The 25,328-nt window shown below is 40.1% G+C and overlaps 9 protein-coding genes across 11 annotated transcripts in view; 7 read left to right on the plus strand and 2 right to left on the minus strand.

The window, feature by feature from the left end:
* Positions 1–7,691, minus strand: part of LOC108025598 (cAMP-specific 3',5'-cyclic phosphodiesterase) — a 139,344-nt gene extending 131,653 nt beyond the window's left edge. The window contains exons 1-3 of one of the 3 annotated variants that reach the window (XM_017096134.3): positions 7,604–7,691; positions 5,773–6,970; positions 4,737–5,133 (exon numbers count right to left, since the gene is read on the minus strand). In XM_017096134.3, coding sequence (XP_016951623.1) covers positions 4,737–5,133; positions 5,773–6,970; positions 7,604–7,660 — 1,652 coding nt within the window. In that variant the 5' untranslated portion in view covers positions 7,661–7,691. Of the gene's footprint in view, positions 1–4,736; positions 5,134–5,772; positions 6,971–7,603 lie in introns of those variants that run through there. The other 2 variants (XM_044093388.2, XM_044093387.2) reach the window with 2 other exon arrangements.
* Positions 2–1,095, plus strand: LOC108025601 (pre-intermoult gene 1 protein). Its single transcript, XM_017096137.3, has 2 exons — positions 2–62; positions 450–1,095. Exon 2 carries the CDS (start codon positions 561–563, stop codon positions 1,017–1,019), a length of 459 nt encoding a protein of 152 aa, XP_016951626.1. The 5' UTR covers positions 2–62; positions 450–560; the 3' UTR covers positions 1,020–1,095.
* Positions 7,692–8,199: 508 nt separating the features above from the next.
* LOC108025605 (protein new-glue 4) lies at positions 8,200–8,722 on the plus strand. Its single transcript, XM_017096141.3, has one exon. The coding sequence runs from the start codon at positions 8,225–8,227 to the stop codon at positions 8,396–8,398; it is 174 nt and encodes a 57-aa protein (XP_016951630.1). The 5' UTR covers positions 8,200–8,224; the 3' UTR covers positions 8,399–8,722.
* Positions 8,723–10,460: 1,738 nt separating this feature from the next.
* Positions 10,461–10,943, minus strand: LOC108025572 (protein new-glue 1-like). Its single transcript, XM_017096101.1, has one exon. It carries the CDS (start codon positions 10,941–10,943, stop codon positions 10,461–10,463), a length of 483 nt encoding a protein of 160 aa, XP_016951590.1.
* A 427-nt stretch (positions 10,944–11,370) lies between these two features.
* LOC108025574 (protein new-glue 3) lies at positions 11,371–11,901 on the plus strand. The gene has a single exon (XM_017096102.3). It carries the CDS (start codon positions 11,371–11,373, stop codon positions 11,857–11,859), a length of 489 nt encoding a protein of 162 aa, XP_016951591.2. The 3' UTR covers positions 11,860–11,901.
* Positions 11,902–13,006: 1,105 nt separating this feature from the next.
* Positions 13,007–13,483, plus strand: LOC108025575 (protein new-glue 1-like). Its single transcript, XM_044093109.2, has one exon. The coding sequence runs from the start codon at positions 13,007–13,009 to the stop codon at positions 13,481–13,483; it is 477 nt and encodes a 158-aa protein (XP_043949044.1).
* Positions 13,484–14,952: 1,469 nt separating this feature from the next.
* Positions 14,953–15,444, plus strand: LOC108025576 (protein new-glue 1-like). Its single transcript, XM_044093391.2, has one exon. It carries the CDS (start codon positions 14,953–14,955, stop codon positions 15,442–15,444), a length of 492 nt encoding a protein of 163 aa, XP_043949326.1.
* A 1,370-nt stretch (positions 15,445–16,814) lies between these two features.
* LOC108025577 (protein new-glue 1-like) lies at positions 16,815–17,285 on the plus strand. Its single transcript, XM_017096106.3, has one exon. It carries the CDS (start codon positions 16,815–16,817, stop codon positions 17,283–17,285), a length of 471 nt encoding a protein of 156 aa, XP_016951595.1.
* A 1,094-nt stretch (positions 17,286–18,379) lies between these two features.
* LOC108025578 (protein new-glue 1-like) lies at positions 18,380–18,904 on the plus strand. The gene has a single exon (XM_044093108.1). The coding sequence runs from the start codon at positions 18,380–18,382 to the stop codon at positions 18,902–18,904; it is 525 nt and encodes a 174-aa protein (XP_043949043.1).
* Positions 18,905–25,328: the final 6,424 nt, after the last annotated feature.

A 25,328-nucleotide genomic window follows, 5' to 3' on the forward strand; every position in this document is an offset into this window, starting at 1 on the left:
TTCTGTTGTCTACCATGAGATGTGGAAAAATTGCGTGCTCTACTGGTGCTTGCAAATCAAACGTTGTTGTTTAAATCGTTTTTATAGTGTTAAACTATTTTTTTTAAGTGGATACATATTTTATTTTATTTTTTTTAACCAGTTTGAAATTATTTAAAATAAAATCTGACGAAAACATGTTAAAACATGTTTGAATGTGACCGTTTTACATTCTAGTGCTTAAGTATGACCGTATTGTGTACTTCAGACTAGAATGCAGTGATTTAAAGGCAAAGAAAATTCCTTAATAAGGGAATGCTTATATCTAAAAGTCCTTGTCATTTTGAGAAAACTTTCTCTACCGTTTTTTTCAAATTAGAGATACGATTTCGTCTTTGTTGATCCAAATGCCGTCACCAGCTGGACCAATCACCTGGCTTATTGTCTCCCAATGCTTTTTGTTTCAACAGATTTTATTTTCGTTTTTACTTTGGCCTTCGCTTAAGTAAATAAAATGTTGACTATAAATGGCGAGGAAAGCTTAGACGACTCGTCAGAATTAGATAGCAGATAGTGCCGAAATGAAGTTGTCAAAGTTGATGCTGGCTTTCCTGTGCCTCGGGCTCTTCGTAACCCTGGTGGCGAGTGCCGATACGGATACGGATGCGTCCACCGATTCCGACGACAGTTCCTCATCTTCAACGGAGGCCAGTACCACGGAAAGTACCACTTCCTCCGACGACGATGGTAGTACGGATGTGGATGACGCATCCTCAGATGACTCAGATACAGATACAGATACAGATACCGATTCGGATTCCGATTCGGATGATACTGCAACCTCAGCTCCGGTGACGAAAAAGAGGAAGACCAGCAACAACAAGAAGAAGGCCAACAGCAATAAGAAGAAGGCCAACAAGAACAAGAAGAAGGCCAATAACAAGAGGAAGGCGGCCAAAAACAATCGCAGGAAGAAGAACAACAACCGCAAGAAGGCCAACAACAACAGGCGCAAAAACAACTCCAGAAGACGCGGTTAAAGCGGAAAAAAATACCATAAAAATTCAACAGTATCAGGACTATATGCATAAATAAATACAATTTTTTTTCATGATTAAATAATTGATTGGTGTATTGGTGTGATTGAACAGCGCACAAAAACGCTGCATATTTTTTCGGGGCCGCCGAAACCCATTTCGGTGGAAATTAAAAAATGCAATCTGCATGACCAATTCATGGGGGTAACATAAAAAATTCCCCTCCCCCCAAAAAAAAGCAAACGATTCCGCATTGAAAAGGGAAAATCACTGAGGAGTGCTTAAAGAATCAGTTTCGATTCTGTAGAAATATGTAACAAAAGAAGTTTTCTCTGGCGGGAAATATTCTGCAAATATTGTGTCTGCCATTCAAGAAAGCAGCTAAAAAAATCGAAAACGAACCTGTTTGTGTTACAGACAAGGAGCTAAAAAAAAAAGGCAACAAAAGCCTCAATATAAAATTACAAAATATATTTTATGGGCACAATGTACACAGAATGTGGCTGCAAGCTAGGCAACAGTATTTTTACCACAATATACAGAGTGGGGGCAAATGGCTGTCAGAAAATCCCAACAGGTGTCGATGACTTATCGATGAATGGCCCTTCGGCTTTGCTGCTCTCAAAGCGCCCACAATCTGCTCAATTATCCAGGCTATATAAGTTATTCAGGCCCAACTGACAGACACTCGCACACACACACACACCCCACACCCAGTCTCTCGGCCAGGAAAATCAACAGCTTTTCTCCGTTGGCCAACTTCCTGCGGTGACTCAAAGTTTCTGTCACTTTAACTTTTCTAATTCGATTAAGTCGACTAACTGCAAATTGATTTCATTGTAAGTCGCTAATTGGCCGCCTTCATTGGCCTAACTTTTAAGTTGGCGCAGCCCGGTTGCCTCTGGTTTTGCAACCAGTAGTTGTGGCTTTCCATGACGCATGGGTCACGTCGCGGGGTCTTGATACGTTAATTTAGCAAACAGTTGTGCAAACATTGCCAAAATAATTAGTTAAAATTCGCCAGCATTTCGCGCTTTTTACGGTGGTTTTCGCTCCAATTCGCATTGTTTACGACCCACTTGAAGGCCGTCTCTTCCGTTCTCCCCCGTTTATGAAACGTTGCCATTTTAATGCGGCTGATTAAGGACTTGAAACGAATGCTATTTGTTTGCAAGTGCGTCTTAGCATTGTGGCTTTCCACCTTTTGCTACACCTAATTAGGTTACCTTTGCACGACATGCGGCATATAGAAATTGTGTATCTATTCAAATATGTTTCACAGATAAAATAGTCAAAAAATAAATATTAATTCAAAATTCAAATTTTTGCGAAAAATTCTCGTTTTTTAGTGATTTCTCATCGCAGTTTGGCCAAATCAAGGCGTAGAGCGAAAAGACCGACTGTTTTAAGCAGCTGGCGACATCTGCTAACGATCCCCATCACTTTAGGAAAAATTTAATTTTTGAAAAATTTTTTCATTTTTTTAAGGGGGTGCACCAGGATTTTTTGAGATTCAGATTTTTGCCAAAAATTCCCCGTTTTTAGTGGTTTTTTGATCGTAGCTCAGCCAAATCAAGGCGTAGAGCGAAAATACCGACTGTTTTAAGCAGCTGGCGACATCTGCTAACGATCCCCATCACTTTAGGAAAAATTTAATTTTTGAAAAATTTTTTCATTTTTTTAAGGGGGTGCACTAGGATTTTTTGAGATTCAGATTTTTGCCAAAAATTCCCCGTTTTTAGTGGTTTTTTGATCGTAGCTCAGCCAAATCAAGGCGTAGAGCGAAAATACCGACTGTTTTAAGCAGCTGGCGACATCTGCTAACGATCCCCATCACTTTAGGAAAAATTTAATTTTTGAAAAATTTTTTCATTTTTTTAAGGGGGTGCACCAGGATTTTTTGAGATTCAGATTTTTGCCAAAAATTCCCCGTTTTTAGTGGTTTTTTGATCGTAGCTCAGCCAAATCAAGGCGTAGAGCGAAAAGACCGACTGTTTTGAGCAGCTGGCGACATCTGCTAACGATCCCCATCACTTTAAGAATAATTTAATTTTTGAATTTTTTTTTCATTTTTTTAAGGTGGTGCACCAGGATTTTTTCAGATTTAGATTTTTGCGAAAAATTCCCCGTTTTTAGTGGTTTTTTGATCGTAGCTCAGCCAAATCAAGGCGTAGAGCGAAAATACCGACTGTTTTAAGCAGCTGGCGACATCTGCTAACGATCCCCATCACTTTAAGAATAATTTAATTTTTGAATTTTTTTTTCATTTTTTATGGGGGTGCACCAGGATTTTTTCAGATTCAGATTTTTGCCAAAAATTCCCCGTTTTTAGTGGTTTTTTGATCGTAGCTCAGCCAAATCAAGGCGTAGAGCGAAAAGACCGACTGTTTTGAGCAGCTGGCGACATCTGCTAACGATCCCCATCACTTTAAGAATAATTTAATTTTTAAAATTTTTTTTCATTTTTTTAAGGGGGTGCACCAGGATTTTTTGAGATTCAGATTTTTGCCAAAAATTCCCCGTTTTTAGTGGTTTTTTGATCGTAGCTCAGCCAAATCAAGGCGTAGAGCGAAAATACCGACTGTTTTAAGCAGCTGGCGACATCTGCTAACGATCCCCATCACTTTAGGAAAAATTTAATTTTTGAAACATTTTTTCATTTTTTTAAGGGGGTGCACCAGGATTTTTTCAGATTCAGATTTTTGCCAAAAATTCCCCGTTTTTAGTGGTTTTTTGATCGTAGCTCAGCCAAATCAAGGCGTAGAGCGAAAAGACCGACTGTTTTGAGCAGCTGGCGACATCTGCTAACGATCCCCATCACTTTAAGAATAATTTAATTTTTGAAACATTTTTTCATTTTTTTAAGGGGGTGCACCAGGATTTTTTCAGATTCAGATTTTTGCCAAAAATTCCCCGTTTTTAGTGGTTTTTTGATCGTAGCTCAGCCAAATCAAGGCGTAGAGCGAAAAGACCGACTGTTTTGAGCAGCTGGCGACATCTGCTAACGATCCCCATCACTTTAAGAATAATTTAATTTTTGAAATTTTTTTTCATTTTTTTAAGGGGGTGCACCAATTTTTTGAGATTCAGATTTTTGCCAAAAATTCCCCGTTTTTAGTGGTTTTTTGATCGTAGCTCAGCCAAATCAAGGCGTAGAGCGAAAAGACCGACTGTTTTGAGCAGCTGGCGACATCTGCTAACGATCCCCATCACTTTAAGAATAATTTAATTTTTGAAAATTTTTTTAATTTTTTTAAGGGGTGCACCAGGATTTTTTGAAATTCAGATTTTTGCGAAAAATTCCCCGTTTTTAGTGGTTTTTTGATCGTAGCTCAGCCAAATCAAGGCGTAGAGCGAAAAGCCCGACTGTCTGCTAACGATCCCCATCTTTAAGAAATGTTTTAATTTAAAACATTTGTTTTAATTTCTAGCATCGAGCTTCACGAGGTATGACATTCTTTGATCGAACGCCTACTTCCTTTTTAGCGGTAGAAAAACTGATTTTTTTGGTCGAGAAATGGAATTTAAAAAAACGAGTTTGAGATTTTGTCAAAAAACTATTTTTCCCTTTCATTTTTCACTTGTAGCTTGGACAAATCAGGCCGTACAGCAAAAAGGACGACTACTTTGGGCAGCCTGCCTCCCATGCTTACGATTTCCTTTTAACCAATTTTTTAACTTTTTGCGGAAATTTTCGGGGGAACCGCCATATCTACTCACCGAACGTTGGCCAGCGTGTGGCGACGGTTCTTGAGGTACCGGCTGTGGTACTTCTGCAGGTCGCCGATGGAGCCCTGCTCGGCCTGCATCTTGCTGGTGGGCAGCAGCTGCGAGTTGCTGGGGTGCGAGGAGGCGAGGGCGGAGGCCGACGACGAGGTCAGCCGGTGGTGGGCGGCGACGCTGACGCTGCTGCTGTTCTGGGTGCTGTTCTGGGTGGCGGTGCCGCCGGTGGTGCTGCTGGAGGCCAAGGTCTCGTTCGAGTTGCTGCCGATGACGGTGGTGGCCGACGAGGAGCCGCCCGTGGAGCCGATGGGAGCGAGGACGATGCGCGACCAGCAGGACTTGTGCGGCTTGCGGAACTTTAGCTTGATGCGCGGCGAGGGCGTCGAGGAGGTGCCTGTCATAAGGAAAGGTAAATAAATGTAATATTTAATACATTTTTTTTCTCTATTTATGTGCGTAAATATTGCTTATAAATTTAACGTTTGAAACCCAATAAATTATTCTATTTTTAATAGCAAGAACGTGAGTTTAATAAGTATAACTTAGATTGTTTAACTCGTTTAAGTCATAAAGAGTTCATATTCAATTTTTTATTCATTGCGGTTTTAATAAATTTTAAATATGGATATATTAGGTTAAATGTTTTTATAGGTAATTGAGGGATTACGAAATTGTATTTTTAAATAAAACAATTTTTTTACGACAGAGAATGCTCTAAAGTAAATAATATACACAATATATAATACTTTCAAAATTGATTTGAAAATATTTACCATTGGTGAAATTAAATATTATTGTTCTCTTTTAATATTGATTATTTATTTGTTCTTTTGTTCTAAACTAAATAGATATTTTAATTTTATAGAAATAACATTTTTTTAAATACCGAACAAATGTTGATAGAAAGATGTATTAGTTTTGTTTCAATTTAATTAGTTTAGATTAAAATTGTAAAAATAAATACCCCACCCTGCCCTATTTTATAAACATGTTTCATGCTTTTCAAATGATCTTTATTGACTCCTTAAATTACCTGCAATGTACTCCTGCGGCTGCTGACTGCCAGTGGGCACTGTGCCCGCCGACGACGAGGTGGCCGAGGAGTGGTGCACGCTCTCGCAGCTGCCACAGTAGCCGCTGCCTACGGTGATCGGCGGCGGCGGCGCTGGCTGTTGCTGCTGCTGCTGCGGATCCCTGAGGCTCGACTGGTGCTTGGAGTTGGCCTGCTCGGACTCCTCCTCCTCCTTGATATGCGGCAACGGGGACGTCTGCGGCTGGCAGCTGCAGCGCTGTTGATTCTGGCTGGGATTCGAGCTGGCACTCGAACTGGAACTCTGACTGGGAGTCGGGGCTTGGGCCTGATTTTGGCCCGGATTCTGGCCGGGATTTGTGCCGCTGTACAGGGTGACCTGGCTGAGGATGTTCCCGCTGCTGGGCACCAAGTGTGGCTGTGATTGCGAGACTCGTGGCTGCTGTTGCTGCTGCTGCTGCTGCTGCTGCTGCTGCTGCACCACCGCGGTGGGTGAGACGCTGGCGTCGCTCAGCGTTTCCGGTTCCGCTCGGCGGGCGACCAGGCCGCTGGCCAAGCTGGCGGCTGCTATGTCCGCCGCACTGAGCTGCTGGTCCAGCTCCTCGTCCACGTCGTTGATGAGGGTCTTCAGGGAGATCGGGGTGGTCGCCGATGTGTCGATGGTGTCCGCCAGCGAGTGCTTCTTCTTGCTGCCGTACAGATCCAGCTCGGATCCGGATCGCGATTCGTAGCCGGTGCGCTTCAGCAGATCGTCCTCGTTGCCGTTGGCCTTGCTCCGCTCCTGAGTGTCCCGCTTCTCGGCCTTCGGTGGCTTCTCCAGGCCGCTGTGGCTATTATCCTCCGGACCGCCAAGGGCCTTGAACTCGTCCGGCGACTGGGCGGGTGTTTGGGGCGGACTTGTGGCGGGGGCTGCGGAGCCGCCCCCGCGACAAGGGAGGCAACACCGAAACACTGTGCCACCGAAGCACTTTGTTCTTGTCTTTGATTTCCGCTTGCCACTCCCACTTCCGCTGCCGCTACCGCTGCCACACCCACCGCCTTCGCTGCCGCTGCCGCTGCCACTCCCACCGCCCCCTCCAACGCCGCCAGTGGCTGCCAGGCCGTTGGCACTGCAGCTGCCACCTAACCCCTGGCCGTTCCCGTTTCCGTTTCCGGTCGCGTTGCCGTTTCCGTTTCCGTTGCTGCTGCCGCTGCCGCGATGCTAAAAGTGAATGGAAAAAATATCGAAAACAATCAATGTTGTATTATTTCCTAAAATTTCGTACGTCTTTTGTTTGTAACTAATGTGTAAAATTAAAAATATAAATGTAAAGTATGAGGGTGCCACCAAAAATCACAAGGTCTTAAATTCATTAAAAAGTATTCGTCTTCAGTATGATTGATCTAGTTCAATAAATTCAATAAAATATTAAATTATTTATTAAAGACACATTTAGCAATAAAAAACATAGATTATGATGAGAGAATAAGAAAATATGAATATTAGTAAGGTGGTTTATATTTAAGAGGTATTTTTTTTACTTTAGATTATTTTGCCAAATTGCTTTTTAAATATTTTAAATATATTTACTACTTTTTTTGGTTATAGAAATTAAATTTACTTGGTGGTCTAAGTCAGTAACATATTATAACAATCCTAAAGATACTCAAAATAAAATTTTTTTGTGATTTTTGTGGCAGTCCTAGAATTTATTATATACAAAATTAAAAAAAGTAAATATGGGCTGTATTTATTCTTTCTGTTTGAGTATATTTAATAATTTATCATTTAGCCTAAGTATGTTTATATTTAAGATCTTAAAACTAGCAATTAAGAATCCTATTCCCCCTCAACCTTGGCGGCATTCTTGTTAAACGAAAAACTCTGAGTAAATCGCGCCAAACGCATCATTCCCACTGCGGTTGGGAGTTATCTGTAAGGCAAAAACATAGTCATTCAAGCGGAGATCTGCAACGAAAATAAAGGGAAGAAAGTATTAAGATCAATATTTTTTGTAGCAAATTTAAAAAGTTATACAATTAAAATACAAAACATTTGCAAGTATGAATTTGACTTAAATGTCTTCTTTAATTTTGGCTTGGCTGGCGTTTTTACTTAAATCCATCTCGAATTCCCCGGCACACTTCTATGTCAATTAGCATTTAAGCTCGCATTTCTACGCGGCCGAAAGCTTGGGCTCCCCCCCGAAAGACCAGCCGTTTTTCCCCCATTTCGAGCTGTTCTGCCGTCGCCTGAAAGTATTCCACCTGGCTGGCTGCGCGGATGGAAGTGGGTTAGTCACATATTTGCCCACATTTGCGAGCTCTCACAGGGACAGACGCCAGCTGCACAAACTGACCCACATCCTGGCTCTTTGGCTCCATGGCTAGATGGCTGCTGGATCCACTCTGGCCGCCCCTTAATTAGTACAACATCGGACATCGGCGAAAGCACTGATATCTCGGGCGCAAGATAATGGAATGGAAACTGCTGATGATAGTGCTGCCCTGGCTGCTCGTCTGGAAGGTCCCCTACAAGGTCGAGGACTTCACGGAGCGGGATGTGGTCTACCAAAGTCTGGACTACCATCCCGAGGACTACATCGATACCTTCACCGACGTTCAGAAGCATGACTACTTCCAGTACTGAGAGGGTACTGGGCCCTATTTTTTGTTTATTTTTGTTCTGTTTAAGTGCCTTCAATAAATCAGTGTTTATTTCGTATATCATTTTGCATATGTTATTTATACGATACTAAAATCTGCACAGATTGTGTTTAAATATGTATGATATATTGCCATGAGTTTCAGTGGTGCTACATCAAAAACAAATTGCTAAACCTAAATAATAAAACTCGAAAATTGTAATATTCATATTTTTTAAATACTCCTTACTTATTTTCTTTAATAAAAACTAAAACTCGGAGTGGCTTCATTCGGCTTATAGATGCTCTTCATTTAACCCATATTGCTCAGTCTGAACTAAAAAGTGTTGCATAAGTATAGGCGGAGACAATATAGAAATAAACCAACTTTCATAAACATAACTTTTTTTTAATATTGCTTATTTTTAAAAATTTATTTTCTATAAAAAAAGAAGCACGCAGAAGCCTATTTCGCCTTCTAGATAATAAATATCTTGCATACTTATAGGCGGAGACAAAAAGGAAAGTAAATGAATTTTTATGAATAAAACTTTTAGGAGGTAAACACCAAACACGTTTTTCCAAAAAGTGAATCTAAAGAATTTCAGAGCTTTTGTGTGTTTTTTGTTTTTTTATATCCATGCCTGTGTTTGAGCTCTTATACATATTTTTCGATAAATCAAAGGCTGAGAAACTTTAGAATATAAATAAAACTATGTTATAAGACTCCTAGGAGAAAAAATGTAAGCAAATCGAATTTTTTTAACATTTACATTACATATGTGTAACCTAACCTAATAATTTAGCAAGCAATACCAATATTATTTGCCCCCTTAAACATAATTTTAATGAGTTATTTTTATCTTAAAGCAAATAAATAGTGGGTAGACATTAATCAATAAACCTTCAAAAGGACCATTATCTTCAGACTCTTACTATTTAAACAGCCATGTGGGAAAGAACAAAATGACTTTGGACTGGAACAATACCGTAGAACAATTTTCAGGCTAGCTAAATTTGCACCACGGCCCAAGGCCAAAGCATCTTTGAACAAGTGAGAGAGAAGGTTTGCGAATATTTTTGCATTAAAATACAATTCGCAATAATAGTCAAATATTTAAACAATTGACAAGAAACCCATTTGCACTGCTCAAAATGGAATATTAATTTTTTAACAAAGACAAGCGACCTCAAAAGTTGAAATGGAATATCAGTATGTTAACAAGGCAGAGTGACCTCAAAAGTGATGTTTTGGCAACAATTTTTCGAAGTTTTTGCACACGGCTTGGCAAATCCAAGCCCAACTTAAATTATTAAAAAACAAAGGTAAACAATTTTTTTCCCGAAGCTTATGCTTTGTTTCATTTTGGTTTAGTAAACAGACTAAAACAAATAATGGAAAGGTACTTGAACGCATTTTTGAAGCATACTTTCGAGAGACTACAATAAAAATCGGAACTTTATAAATGTTTGTCTTTTATAATTTTTCTTTATTTAAGCCAACACAATTTGGTTAGAATCTCAAAAAGAATTTTATGTTAGGATGCGAAAAGGATATTAAACACAAGACTAGATACAAGACAATTTACCTAAAACACTCTTAATTTGATATTTTCATACCCTTGAAAATGGTGTTATTTTGTAATTTTTTAGGTTTATGAAAGAAAATTAAAAGTAGCACTTTTAGAAACAAAAAAAAATGTAAATCGACTATTCCTAAAAAATAACAATATCAATATTTTTAAAGAATGTCCAAAGAGAAAAAAATATTTTTCTAAACATAATAAATTTAATTTAATCATTTTTTTTTCATCACAATTTAATTATTTAGTTTTTTTTTCTTGTTCAAGACAACACCTTCTTTAAAAAACCCAAAACAAAAGGATATTTACTTAATAACTAACACTCAAAAGACCTGTTTTGTTGTATGATTTTTTATATTTGCCTTATAAACTAATGATAACAGTGTAGATAAGCTTACGGACTAAAAAACAAAATTGGATCTAGGATTGGGATTGAGTTAGCATCTGGATTGGAGCGGTTGGTCTTCGGTTGATCTCAGGTTCTTCACAGCTTGAACCAGCCCTTCTTAACGCTGGTCTGATCGCTCTCGCTGCAGCCGCACTTGCTACTCTGGCCACACTTGTCGCACTTGCTACTCTGGCCACACTTGTCGCACTCGCTGCTCTTGCCACATTTGCCGCACTTGCTCTTGCAACCGCATCCGCATCCTGCATTATGCTTCGTAATTGTAATCTCCCTTCCGGGTCTCTGGATCTTCTGCTCGGTTTTGGTTACCGTCGCCGTTTTTGCCGCAGACGCCGCCGTAGTGGTTGTGGCGGAAGCGGAAGTGGTGGTGGTGGTGGCGGAAGCGGAAGTGGTGGTGGTGGCGGAGGCGGAAGTGGTGGTGGTGGCCGCGGCAGAGGTGGTGGTGGTGGCCGAGGCGGAGGTGGTGGCGGTGCTGGAGGTGCTGGAGGCGGCCTCCGACCGGTGGATCATCACACAGCCGAGGCAGATGGCGAGGAGCACGAGTACCGGAGTGATCTTCATGTCGAGGGATTGCTGGATTGCTGGATGCCTTGCAACTGATGCTGTCTCGGAGATCGGAGGCTCGCTTTTATACTAGCTGCATCATCTGGGTTTATCCTCTTGTTCCAACCTGTGTCAGCAAGTTTTGGCCAAAACAAAGGGAGTGCTTTGGGCAAAACAAAAGCAAACAAAAAAAGGCGTATTGCTCGGAATTTTGCGCAATTGTTCAAACAGCCAAGCTGGAGTAGTGCAAATATATAATTGAATTCTTATGAATTGCGAGATTTGCCAAGGGTACAGAGTAGATGGGATTTTTTCTCAGTAAAATTATATAATCAGATTTCTTTGTAAGATTTGGTATAAAAGAGCGCGGCCTTCTGGCTGCTGGCATCAGTTGCCCAGCCTCCGGCCATCCATATATCTATCTTTCTAAAAATCCCAAGCCGAAATGAGGTACACCTGTGTCCTCCTGCTTCTGCTGGCCACCGTGGCCAGTTTCCTGATCGGGCAGACTGGCGGCGCCACGGCCACCACTTCCGCCTCGGCGTCCACCTCGTCGAGCTCCAGCACTACGTCCACCACCACCACCACCACGACCACCACCACCACCACCACAACCACGGCAGCCCCAACCTCTGACTCATCCGCGAAGAAAATCACCGTCACTCACTATAAATCCGTTAGGACTCGTCCAGATGTGATCAGGAGAACTCGCAGACATCGTAGGCATGGCGGCAGCGATTGCGATAGCTCCGAAGAGAGCACCAAGAGTCGCCGCAGCAGCAGCAGCAGGAAAAGCAGCAGGAGCACCAGCAGCAGGAAAAGCAGCAGGAGCACCAGCAGCAGCAGCAGCAGCGGCAGCAGCAGCAGGAGCAACAGCCGCGCCAGCCGCCGAAGGGCCCGTCGCGCCCGTCGCGCCCGCCGGTCCTCCAAGTGAGCCCCCAAGGAGCCCAGGACCACCCCGCAGCCGCACCCTGGAACACCGATCCTGATCCCCACGACCACGAGCACCTAATTTTTTTTTAAACTCCTATTTTGAAAGCATTTTTAAGGCGAATACGTAATATCGATAATGGTATCAATAAAGATTTTCCAATTTGAAACATATTTTATTCATAGAAAACTCTTCTCGCCCTAAGGCATAATAGACTTAAGGGTGCAGATACTTTATTAAAAAAAAAACTAAATAAAATTACCTATTATAAAATACTTTTTAAAAAAATTACTCATGCGCCACGTATGCCTGGTGGAACTTAGCCTGAAGAAATGGTTTTTCGATTTACCCTGTCAACCAATTAATTTCGTTGGTAGTATCGTTAGTAAGGTGCAGTTTTAAATGGAGTATGTCCTTAATGTTTTTCTAAAATTAAATCATTGGAGATTGGAGACCAAAAATTGTACTTCAAATTTTATAGTGACCCACTTGTTAAATTTTGTGATTTTATTTTTTATCTATCTATCATACCTAAAAACTTTAAAGATAAATTGTAAAATCAGTGATTATCAATCAGTAAATTTTTAATCAGTGAATATCGAAATCGTAAAATATAGTTAATATTCTTTGATATTTTTCTATATTTAATTTTAATCTCATTATTGCTAGATGTTAATTGCTTGCATAAAGTGAATACATACAACGCGGCTTTTCGAGCTGTGGTGTTTCGATATTGTTAAATTCACTCAAGAATGCTTTGAAACTAAGGGTAAACAACTTACACCTTCCCAAGTGAGAAGCTTTTCAATTGGTTTACATTTTTGATCATATTTATTCACGAGAACTAGTTAAGAGCTGGCATGTCATATGACCCGCAACTGAAGTATACTTTTCAGAGAACTGTATTTATCGCGCCAGCTGTGGACCTAACTATTTTCTATGTTTATTCAAATGTGCATAAGCCAAAAGTTGCGAATTCTTGTTTGGCCACAGCGGTCCCATTGTTAGGCTGACACAGTTTGGCACATGGGAACAAGCCCAGTTGCGAGATCTGCTATAAAAGGGGGCTTCCGGTCTCCCAAACAGCATCAGTTGCAAGCCATCCAGCAATTCAGCAACCCACCATTCAGCAAACCAGCCATCCCTCGACATGAAGATCACTCTGGTACTCCTGCTCCTCTCCATCTGCCTCGGCTGTATGATGATCCACCGGTCGGAGGCCGCCTCCAGCACCTCCAGCACCGCCACCACCTCCGCCTCGGCCACCACTACCACCTCTGCCGCGGCCACCACCACCACTTCCGCCTCCGCCACCACCACCACTTCCGCTTCCGCCACCACCACCACCACCACTTCCGCCACTACGGCGGCGTCTGCGTCAAGAACGGCAAGGGTAATCAGAAGAAGGGGGACTACCGAGAGATCCGGAACAAAGATTAGGATTTCTAGGAATAAGGGAGGTTGCGGATGCAAGAAGAGCAAGTGCGGCAAATGTAGCAAGTGTGGCAAGAGTGGCAAGAGCGGCAAGAGCGGCAAGTGTGGCAAGAGTGGCAAGTGCGGCAAGGGTGGAAAGAGTGGCAAGAGTGGCAAGAAGAGCAGCCTTAAAAAGAGCTGGCTCAAGCTGTAGAGTACCTAAGATCTACCGAAAACCAACCACGCCAATCGAGATGCTAACGCAATCGCAATCCCAGATCCAATTTTTGTTTTTTAGTTTATAAGCTTACACGTATTGTTATCAACAGTTTTTAAGGCAAATATAAAAAATCATACAAACCAATTTACTTTAATTATGGTCAAGGAAGATATCATCTTTAGTGATCCAATTCAATTCAAAAGAGTTTGTTCCTTGTTTTTCACAAGTACTTTGTTAGCTTGAAAAACCTATTCTCTCAGCTTAAAAGCTATCGGTATAAGACCTTCCCAAAGTTCCTTTTAGTTTTCACTATACAAGTCGAATCGATCTGGATCGGACTGCTATAAATAGCTGTTATAGGAATGCGTATCACTTTTATAATAGTTTAACATGTCGCACAGGTTAATATATTTTTTTAAATTCGATTTGCGATTGTCTGGATTTGCACAGCGTCGGTGCTAACATTTTACTACGTGAAGTTGGCTGCGATCAACATTGTACTTAACGTTTTTGCACTTTAAAACAAAAGATATTTGAGAAATATCTTATCATTTCTTACAAATACTAGTTTATATACATTTACACGGTGGTGTTTTATTTACAAATACATATTTATACCAGAGTTACATATAATTAAGTAATAAAATCATTTTTGGGAACATAAAGCTTCGTTAAAGCTTCGGAATTTATGATTTTAAAAAAGTTCGACGTGCCAGTAGGTATGGAGGAGCGGAATGAAATGAAATGTATTGTGAACTTGAATATTTGAAATTTTGGGTTCCATAGCCTGGACAAGAATCTCTGGAGTTAAAGATGTTATACTTTCTGCGATATCAGCGTTGAAACGATCGATTTTTGAGGTTTGGGGCGGTTTGTACTGAACAGATCAATTCGTATAGGCTAAAATTTGTGTTCTAGCATTAAAACCGAAGGAGTGACACTTGATTTGGATTTGAGCAAACTTACGATGCGCAGGAATCTGTAGAATCTGCATGCTTAATCCCAACATTCCGGCTTTAATTGTTTTCGCTTACACGGACGGGCAAACGGTTTTACAAGTTGTACAGATTCGGTATTGGCCAAACTCATCCATGAGTGCTTCAACACTAAAGGTAAACAGCTCATGTCTTCGTATGTCAGAAGCTTTCTAATTGGTCCATATTTTTGCTCCTATTTGTTCAAGAGAATTAATTTAACGTTGTGACTCGGATCTGAAGTATACTTTTCAGAGAACTGTATTTATCGGTGAAAATCGTGCCAGCTGTGGAACTACTTTGGTTGTTTAAACAATTGTGCAAAATCAAGTTGCGAATTTTTGTTTGGCCAAAGCGTTTCCTTTATTAGGCTGACACAGTTTGGCACAAAGGAGTAAGCCCAGCTGCGAGATATTGTATATAAGGGGGCTTCCGATCTCCGAAACAGTATCAGTTGCAAGGCATCCAGCAATCCAGCCATCCCTCGACATGAAGATCACTCCGGTACTCGTGCTCCTCGCCATCTGCCTCGGCTGTGTGATGATCCACCGGTCGGAGGCCGCCTCCAGCACCTCCAGCACCTCCAGCACCGCCACCACCTCCGCCTCGGCCACCACCACCACCTCTGCTGCGGCCACCACCACCACTTCCGCCTCCGCCACCACCACCACTTCCGCTTCCGCCACCACCACCACTTCCGCTTCCGCCACCACCACTACTGCGTCGCCGTCTTCGGCAAAAACGGCGACGGTAACCAAAACCGAGCAGAAGATCCAGAGACCCGGAAGGGAGATTACAATTACGAAGCACAATGCAGGATGCGGATGCGGTTGCAAGAGCAAGTGCGGCAAGTGTGGCAAGAGCAGCAAGTGCGGCAAGTGTGGCAAGAGCAGCAAGTGCGACAAATGTGGCCAGAGTAGCAAGTGCGGCTGCAGCGAGAGCGATCAGGCCAGCGTTAAGAAGGGCTGGTTCAAGCTGTGAAGAGCCCAAGATCAACCGAAGACCAACCACGCCAATCCAGACGCTAACTCAAACCCAATTTTGTTTTTAGTCCATAAGCTTATCTCTATTGTTATCAATCGTTTATAAGGCAATTATAAAAAATCAAACAAAATGTAGCATATTTAAATATTTGAATGAAAATCTTCACCAGCTGTGGATCAACTTAATGGAGTCTTTATGTACTGAAACTGTGCTGATGATCAATTGTAGACTGGAGGCTGTCCCATGTCTATATGTAACTATATTTTCAGATCAGATTAAAAGAATCGAAGACCAAATGAAAAAAAAATATATATATTTTAAAAGGATATCCATAGTATGATTTAAGATTGTTTATGCTTAGAACACATACATTAATAACATGATTTAATTGGCTTTGCAACATTTCCTTCTCATTCTTGGCAGAATATGGGAGCGAGAAGCGTTGCCAGAGCTTAGAGAGAGCAGAGTGCGCAGCATCTTTTAAAACTTAAATAATTTGAAATATTTGCCTTTGTTGTCTGTCGTTCTGTCTCCACTATAAATGTAATACCAATTTCATATATCTAACACCAATTAGGTTTAGTAACATTTAAATGGGAGAAAAACACACTGATCTGCACAGCTTACACGTGTGCAAACAGAGCGAGAGGGAAGCTCCCTTACCCAGTGTTGTAAAGCTGTAAAAAATGCAAAACTAAATTGGCTGGTAAAAACTTTGCAACGCTTTAAACCTTTCTGTTTCAGTATACGCCTTCCAACCTTAACGTTGTCATCGTAATGTTAATTAAGCATTTCCAATTTTCAATTTAAAGCTGAGTAAGGGGTATCTGATAGTCGCGATATTGGACTAAAGCGCTCCCTTGTGCTTGAAATATTATCTTCTAGAAATAAAATGTTTTGAATATTGTAAAATATAGAGTAAAATTAAAAGAAATTGGATAACTTTATAATACTTTAAATAATGGGGAATTATAAGCAAATTAATTACAGCTTCGTAAAGCAACATATACCTTTTTATGTCAGAATCTTTTTAATTTATATTTTTTATAGTTTTGCTCATATATATTCAGAATTCATTTAAAGCTGACATGTTGTATACTTTCGAGGGAACTGTACTTATCGGTGAAGATCGTGCCAGCTGTGGAAGTAACAATTTTGGATGTTTAAACAATTGTGCAAAAATAAAACGTTGCGAATTTTATTTCGGCCAAAGCGGTTTCTTTGTGTGGCTGACATAGTTTGGCACATAGGAACAAGCCCAGTTGCGAGATCTGGTATAAAAGGGGGCTTCCGATCTCCGAAACAGTATCACTTGCAAGGCATCCAGCAATCCAGCAATCCAATCGGCAATCCAGCAATCCCTCGACATGAAGATCACTCCGGTACTCGTGCTCCTCGCCATCTGCCTCGGCTGTGTGATGATCCACCGGTCGGAGGCCGCCTCCAGCACCTCCAGCACCGCCACCACCTCCGCCTCGGCCACCACCTCCGCCTCGGCCACCACCACCACCTCTGCCGCGGCCACCACCACCACTTCCGCCTCCGCCACCACCACCACTTCCGCTTCCGCCACCACCACCACTTCCGCTTCCGCCACAACCACTACGGCGGCGTCTGCGGCAAAAACGGCGAGGGTAGTAAAAAAGAGGGAGGAGATCCAGAGAGCTGGAACACAGATTCAAATTTCTAGAAACAAGGGAGGTTGCGGATGCAAGAAGAGCAAGTGCGGCAAATGTAGCAAATGTGGCAAGAGTGGCAAGAGCGGCAAGTGTGGCAAGAGTGGCAAGAGCGGCAAGTGTGGAAAGAGTAGCAAGAGGAGCAAGTGTGGCTGCAACTAGAGCGTGCAGAGCAGCGGTAAAAAGGACTGGCTCTAGCTCTAAAGGACCTATGATCAACCGAAAACCAACTACGCCCATCCAAATGCTAACGCAAACGCAATCCCAGATCCAACTTTGTTTTTTAGTTCATAAGCTTACAAATATTGTTATCATTAGTCTTTAAGGCAAATAGAAAAAATCTAACATAAATAACTTACTTTAATTATGGGCAAGGAAGATATCATCTTGAGTGATTCAATGGATTAATAATGACGAATACATCTAGTGAAACAACAGTTCACTAAAATCGGTTCCTTCTTTTTGTCAAGTGCTTTTTGGCAAGAATAAGTATGTTTTAGGTACAAGAAAGAGTTTCCAGCCCTATAATGTACAGACTCGTATAATCTTGATCAGCATCACTTAACGAGTCGATCTAGTTATGCCCGTCCATCTGTCCGTCCGTCTATCTGTCCGTCCGTCCCTATCGGGATCGGAAAATAAATGTCAAAATAAGAGAAAACAATATATTCCTGTGCCTCGACCTTTGGATACCTGATAATTAGCTAAACAACTTTGAAATAAATGAACTTCTTACCTTTTATTTACTTCACTTCTTATTCTTCTCACTTCGGTCTACTACTACTAGGTCTACAAGCGAAATCGAAAATTTTTGTTTGAAATTGTAATCTGTAAAAATGTGGGCGTTAGAGTGGCCGTTAGAGTGGCCAACTTCCTTTCTGAGATATAAGCGTCCAATTGAACTATTTTCAAGATGAGATAATGATGTTCATTTGTTCAAGAGTATTAATTTAAGCGGGCCAACTTTGTGACCCGGATATGAAGTATACTTTTCAGAGAACTGTATTTATCGGTGAAAATGGTGCCAGCTGTGGATGTATTTTGGATGTTTAGACAATTGTGCAAAAATAAAACGTTGCGAATTTTATTTCGGCCAAAGCGGTTTCTTTGTGTGGCTGACATAGTTTGGCACATAGGAACAAGCCCAGTTGCGAGATCTGGTATAAAAGGGGGCTTCCGATCTCCGAAACAGTATCACTTGCAAGGCATCCAGCAATCCAGCAACCCACCATTCAGCAATCCAGCCATCCCTCGACATGAAGATCACTCCGGTACTCGTGCTCCTCGCCATCTGCCTCGGCTGTGTGATGATCCACCGGTCGGAGGCCGCCTCCAGCACCTCCAGCACCGCCACCACCTCCGCCTCGGCCACCACCTCCGCCTCGGCCACCACCACCACCTCTGCTGCGGCCACCACCACCACTTCCGCCTCCGCCACCACCACCACTTCCGCTTCCGCCACCACCACCACTTCCGCTTCCGCCACAACTACTACGGCGGCGTCTGCGGCAAAAACGGCGACGGTAACCAAAACCGAGCAGAAGATCCAGAGACCCGGAAGGGAGATTACAATTACGAAGCACAATGCAGGATGCGGATGCGGTTGCAAGAGCAAGTGCGGCAAGTGTGGCAAGAGCAGCAAGTGCGGCAAGTGTGGCAAGAGCAGCAAGTGCGACAAGTGTGGCCAGAGTAGCAAGTGCGACAAGTGTGGCCAGAGTAGCAAGTGCGGCTGCAGCGAGAGCGATCAGACCAGCGTTAAGAAGGGCTGGTTCAAGCTGTGAAGAACCAGAGATCAACCGAAGACCAACCGCGCCAATCCAGATGCTAATTCAATCCCAATCCTAGATCCAATTTTGTTTTTATTTCATAAGCTTGCAAATATTGTTTATTCGTTTATAAGGCAAATATAAAAAATCGTATAAAAATTAAATACTTTAAATATGGGAATGGAAGGTATCAAAGGACCCAATAGTGTTTCAATTTAGTGGAGTACTGAAATTGCTCTGATGATCGAGGCTAACTATCTAGTGAAACAAATGAACAGTGGAGGGCGTCCCTTGCCTTTGAAAGCTGTATATATTAAATTATTTATTAATTTAATTTGATTAAATTTTTTTTAATTAATGTATTTTTAATTTCCCTCGTAGTGGTGGACCATTACACAGCCCAGGTAGATGGTTGTGTTGCTTAATGCCTTGCCACTGACACTGTTTCGCACCTAGACTTATTCCTTTGTGCCAAATTGTGTCAGCCCGACAAAGAAACCGCTTTGAACAAACAAAAATTTGCAAGCCGAATTTCAGAGTGCGAATTTTTTGCACAATTTTTTAAACAACCAAATAAGGAACGCTCTCATATGCCATTTCGTGTTTAATACATACTACGATTGATTTAAATATATTATTATATATTAATACGATGTTATTAAGGTCTTTGTATGGATTACAAATCAAAATAGGACATAAACAATCTCAAAGAAAATTAACAAAATTTTAGCTGAGATTATAAAGCCAGTATTGTGTATTGCCAGATATAGCTAACAAATTTGGAGCTGATCAAATAAAAACTGTTACTTTAATCATGATCAAAGGGACCGAATAAACACCGTCAATGCGAAATCAGACATTCATATCCATAAGTCATTCAAATTTCACAAGAGCATTAAATATTTATTCGCCAAGGCTTTTTGGGCTTCGAAAGTTTCGTTCCCATTGAAATCCATTAGCACAAAACCGAACTCGGGGAAACCCGCAAAAGCCCCAAAAGGAAAATTTAGCAAGCGGCAAAATACTCGTAAGCACAAACTTTTCATCGCCAAAAAAGGCGGCGGGGGAAATTCGAAAAGCTGTTGCCATAGATACCGCACACAAACACACACACACGCATATGTGTAAGGGAAAGTATGAAAAGAAAAACTAAAAAAACTCGAAGACCAAAAACCGAAAACAACAGCCACGATTTCCATAACAAAAGAGGCGTCAGGTGGTGCCCAGAAAATTTGGAGCACGAAAACCACTGAACCAACAGGCAGAAACAACTTCACTTGAGTAAAACTCATGGGTTGTCATTACGCAATTAATTATTGTCTCCGAAATAAAGCATAGTTTTGCGGACTGGCACTAAAAGAAGCCGGCAGATATGCAAGAAAAATTGTGGTTTGTTTAAAGTATTTACTGAATAAACAGCAGCATTTTTGGCAGGTCTTAGAACTATAAAACAAACTCTCACCCAATTTAAATAAAAAATGGAAGAGCTCTTATAATGTTCAACATAAGGCTTTACCTCTCCGTTTAGTGTGACCCTTTCCTAGGCCACTTTAAAAGGTTGACTATGAGGTCCTATTTTTCTTTTCAGTGTGACCCTTTTCTCGTTGTAATAGTTGTAATTATTATTCAAATAATCATTTACGCATTTTTCTTCATATGCGATTTATTTAAAAAAATTAATAGCAATAAAAGACAATTTGAAGCGATAAAATGCATACTTCAATTGGAACAGCTCGTGAGCCATGTCCTCGATAATTTTGCCATGCAAACGAGCTCTTTTTGTTACACAATCCGCCTGATAGAGCCATAAAGCAGGATGTACGTATATTTGTTATTGATTTTTATTGAGACATTTGCAAAATTAATGTCTATGATGCGGGAGGATATTTCCACCCGGGGAAACTCGGTCGTCTTGTCGAATGATGAGCGGCATTAATAAATCAATAGCGTTTTGATGGCAAATAATTCGAGATCTGCTCCGGGGATGCAGCCATACACGCATTGGGGCACTCAGGATGGCCCACATCCTACGTATCCTTTTGGCACATCTTCGAAATTCCCCACCGACCTTTGCCCTCTTTGTGTGTGTTTGGGCCTTGATAAGCGACTTCCAATGGGTAAGGGTGTGACACTGAGAGAAAAAATGGGTCTAAGCCAGGACGGACCAATTCAAATATGATCTGATTTAATAAATTTAGAAAAAAATGTATAATAGCATTAATAACGTATGACAAAACTGCTTTAATTAAAAAATCTTTGCCCTTACACTTACTTACAAATAAGTATTGTGCTACATCCACAAATAGTAATATATATAATTTTAAAAAATTATAATATGTACATTAATGTTAAAATTTGCAAAACCAGTTATTTAAATACGTTTTTCGATGTGTACTCATGCTGCATCCAAAGTTGACTCTACAAACTCGTGTCGAGTTATTTTATTGATTGATGCGAGCAAATCCAGTGGCTGTTGCTCTGGTCAAAAAAAGAAAACAGAATAATAAAAAGAAAACAACCAACAAGCGAATGCCATTAATTTTGCTTGGAAGTCCCCCAGAATGGAAACACTGACTTGTGTGGACGCAACTCCGTGACATAAAGGTCGATATGGGGATGATGGAGTGGGACATCGACATCGACATCACTGACCTGCTTCTCCAAAAGGAAAACTGTTCCCTGCCGAGCCCAGTGAATTAATGAACACAGATCCAAACCAAAGTCAGGGACTTAACTCGAATTGGTATGATTGTTTTTTCAATTAAACAATTTGCCTACAACTCGCACAGTTCTTTTAAATCTTATTTCCTTTATGTTGTCATTGTCTACAGACTAAAAAGATACAGATACAGATACAGATACAGATACAGATACAGATACAGATACAGATACAGATACAGATACAGATACAGATACAGATACAGATACAGATACAGATACAGATACAGATACAGATACAGATACAGATACAGATACAGATACAGATACAGATACAGATACAGATACAGATACAGATACAGATACAGATACAGATACAGATACAGATACAGATACAGATACAGATACAGATACAGATACAGATACAGATACAGATACAGATACAGATACAGATACAGATACAGATACAGATACAGATACAGATACAGATACAGATACAGATACAGATACAGATACAGATACAGATACAGATACAGATACAGATACAGATACAGATACAGATACAGATACAGATACAGATACAGATACAGATACAGATACAGATACAGATACAGATACAGATACAGATACAGATACAGATACAGATACAGATACAGATACAGATACAGATACAGATACAGATACAGATACAGATACAGATACAGATACAGATACAGATACAGATACAGATACAGATACAGATACAGATACAGATACAGATACAGATACAGATACAGATACAGATACAGATACAGATACAGATACAGATACAGATACAGATACAGATACAGATACAGATACAGATACAGATACAGATACAGATACAGATACAGATACAGATACAGATACAGATACAGATACAGATACAGATACAGATACAGATACAGATACAGATACAGATACAGATACAGATACAGATACAGATACAGATACAGATACAGATACAGATACAGATACAGATACAGATACAGATACAGATACAGATACAGATACAGATACAGATACAGATACAGATACAGATACAGATACAGATACAGATACAGATACAGATACAGATACAGATACAGATACAGATACAGATACAGATACAGATACAGATACAGATACAGATACAGATACAGATACAGATACAGATACAGATACAGATACAGATACAGATACAGATACAGATACAGATACAGATACAGATACAGATACAGATACAGATACAGATACAGATACAGATACAGATACAGATACAGATACAGATACAGATACAGATACAGATACAGATACAGATACAGATACAGATACAGATACAGATACAGATACAGATACAGATACAGATACAGATACAGATACAGATACAGATACAGATACAGATACAGATACAGATACAGATACAGATACAGATACAGATACAGATACAGATACAGATACAGATACAGATACAGATACAGATACAGATACAGATACAGATACAGATACAGATACAGATACAGATACAGATACAGATACAGATACAGATACAGATACAGATACAGATACAGATACAGATACAGATACAGATACAGATACAGATACAGATACAGATACAGATACAGATACAGATACAGATACAGATACAGATACAGATACAGATACAGATACAGATACAGATACAGATACAGATACAGATACAGATACAGATACAGATACAGATACAGATACAGATACAGATACAGATACAGATACAGATACAGATACAGATACAGATACAGATACAGATACAGATACAGATACAGATACAGATACAGATACAGATACAGATACAGATACAGATACAGATACAGATACAGATACAGATACAGATACAGATACAGATACAGATACAGATACAGATACAGATACAGATACAGATACAGATACAGATACAGATACAGATACAGATACAGATACAGATACAGATACAGATACAGATACAGATACAGATACAGATACAGATACAGATACAGATACAGATACAGATACAGATACAGATACAGATACAGATACAGATACAGATACAGATACAGATACAGATACAGATACAGATACAGATACAGATACAGATACAGATACAGATACAGATACAGATACAGATACAGATACAGATACAGATACAGATACAGATACAGATACAGATACAGATACAGATACAGATACAGATACAGATACAGATACAGATACAGATACAGATACAGATACAGATACAGATACAGATACAGATACAGATACAGATACAGATACAGATACAGATACAGATACAGATACAGATACAGATACAGATACAGATACAGATACAGATACAGATACAGATACAGATACAGATACAGATACAGATACAGATACAGATACAGATACAGATACAGATACAGATACAGATACAGATACAGATACAGATACAGATACAGATACAGATACAGATACAGATACAGATACAGATACAGATACAGATACAGATACAGATACAGATACAGATACAGATACAGATACAGATACAGATACAGATACAGATACAGATACAGATACAGATACAGATACAGATACAGATACAGATACAGATACAGATACAGATACAGATACAGATACAGATACAGATACAGATACAGATACAGATACAGATACAGATACAGATACAGATACAGATACAGATACAGATACAGATACAGATACAGATACAGATACAGATACAGATACAGATACAGATACAGATACAGATACAGATACAGATACAGATACAGATACAGATACAGATACAGATACAGATACAGATACAGATACAGATACAGATACAGATACAGATACAGATACAGATACAGATACAGATACAGATACAGATACAGATACAGATACAGATACAGATACAGATACAGATACAGATACAGATACAGATACAGATACAGATACAGATACAGATACAGATACAGATACAGATACAGATACAGATACAGATACAGATACAGATACAGATACAGATACAGATACAGATACAGATACAGATACAGATACAGATACAGATACAGATACAGATACAGATACAGATACAGATACAGATACAGATACAGATACAGATACAGATACAGATACAGATACAGATACAGATACAGATACAGATACAGATACAGATACAGATACAGATACAGATACAGATACAGATACAGATACAGATACAGATACAGATACAGATACAGATACAGATACAGATACAGATACAGATACAGATACAGATACAGATACAGATACAGATACAGATACAGATACAGATACAGATACAGATACAGATACAGATACAGATACAGATACAGATACAGATACAGATACAGATACAGATACAGATACAGATACAGATACAGATACAGATACAGATACAGATACAGATACAGATACAGATACAGATACAGATACAGATACAGATACAGATACAGATACAGATACAGATACAGATACAGATACAGATACAGATACAGATACAGATACAGATACAGATACAGATACAGATACAGATACAGATACAGATACAGATACAGATACAGATACAGATACAGATACAGATACAGATACAGATACAGATACAGATACAGATACAGATACAGATACAGATACAGATACAGATACAGATACAGATACAGATACAGATACAGATACAGATACAGATACAGATACAGATACAGATACAGATACAGATACAGATACAGATACAGATACAGATACAGATACAGATACAGATACAGATACAGATACA

Source organism: Drosophila biarmipes, chromosome X (genome assembly GCF_025231255.1).
Source record: "Drosophila biarmipes strain raj3 chromosome X, RU_DBia_V1.1, whole genome shotgun sequence".
Lineage (NCBI taxonomy): Eukaryota > Metazoa > Arthropoda > Insecta > Diptera > Drosophilidae > Drosophila > Drosophila biarmipes.

Bases quoted from the DNA above. Each gene is read 5' to 3' on its own strand.
- LOC108025572 (XM_017096101.1), bottom strand. From the start codon at position 10,943: ATGAAGATCACTCCGGTACTCGTGCTCCTCGCCATCTGCCTCGGCTGT.
- LOC108025577 (XM_017096106.3), top strand. From the start codon at position 16,815: ATGAAGATCACTCCGGTACTCGTGCTCCTCGCCATCTGCCTCGGCTGT.
- LOC108025574 (XM_017096102.3), top strand. From the start codon at position 11,371: ATGAGGTACACCTGTGTCCTCCTGCTTCTGCTGGCCACCGTGGCCAGT.
- LOC108025578 (XM_044093108.1), top strand. From the start codon at position 18,380: ATGAAGATCACTCCGGTACTCGTGCTCCTCGCCATCTGCCTCGGCTGT.
- LOC108025575 (XM_044093109.2), top strand. From the start codon at position 13,007: ATGAAGATCACTCTGGTACTCCTGCTCCTCTCCATCTGCCTCGGCTGT.
- LOC108025576 (XM_044093391.2), top strand. From the start codon at position 14,953: ATGAAGATCACTCCGGTACTCGTGCTCCTCGCCATCTGCCTCGGCTGT.
- LOC108025605 (XM_017096141.3), top strand. From the start codon at position 8,225: ATGGAATGGAAACTGCTGATGATAGTGCTGCCCTGGCTGCTCGTCTGG.
- LOC108025601 (XM_017096137.3), top strand. From the start codon at position 561: ATGAAGTTGTCAAAGTTGATGCTGGCTTTCCTGTGCCTCGGGCTCTTC.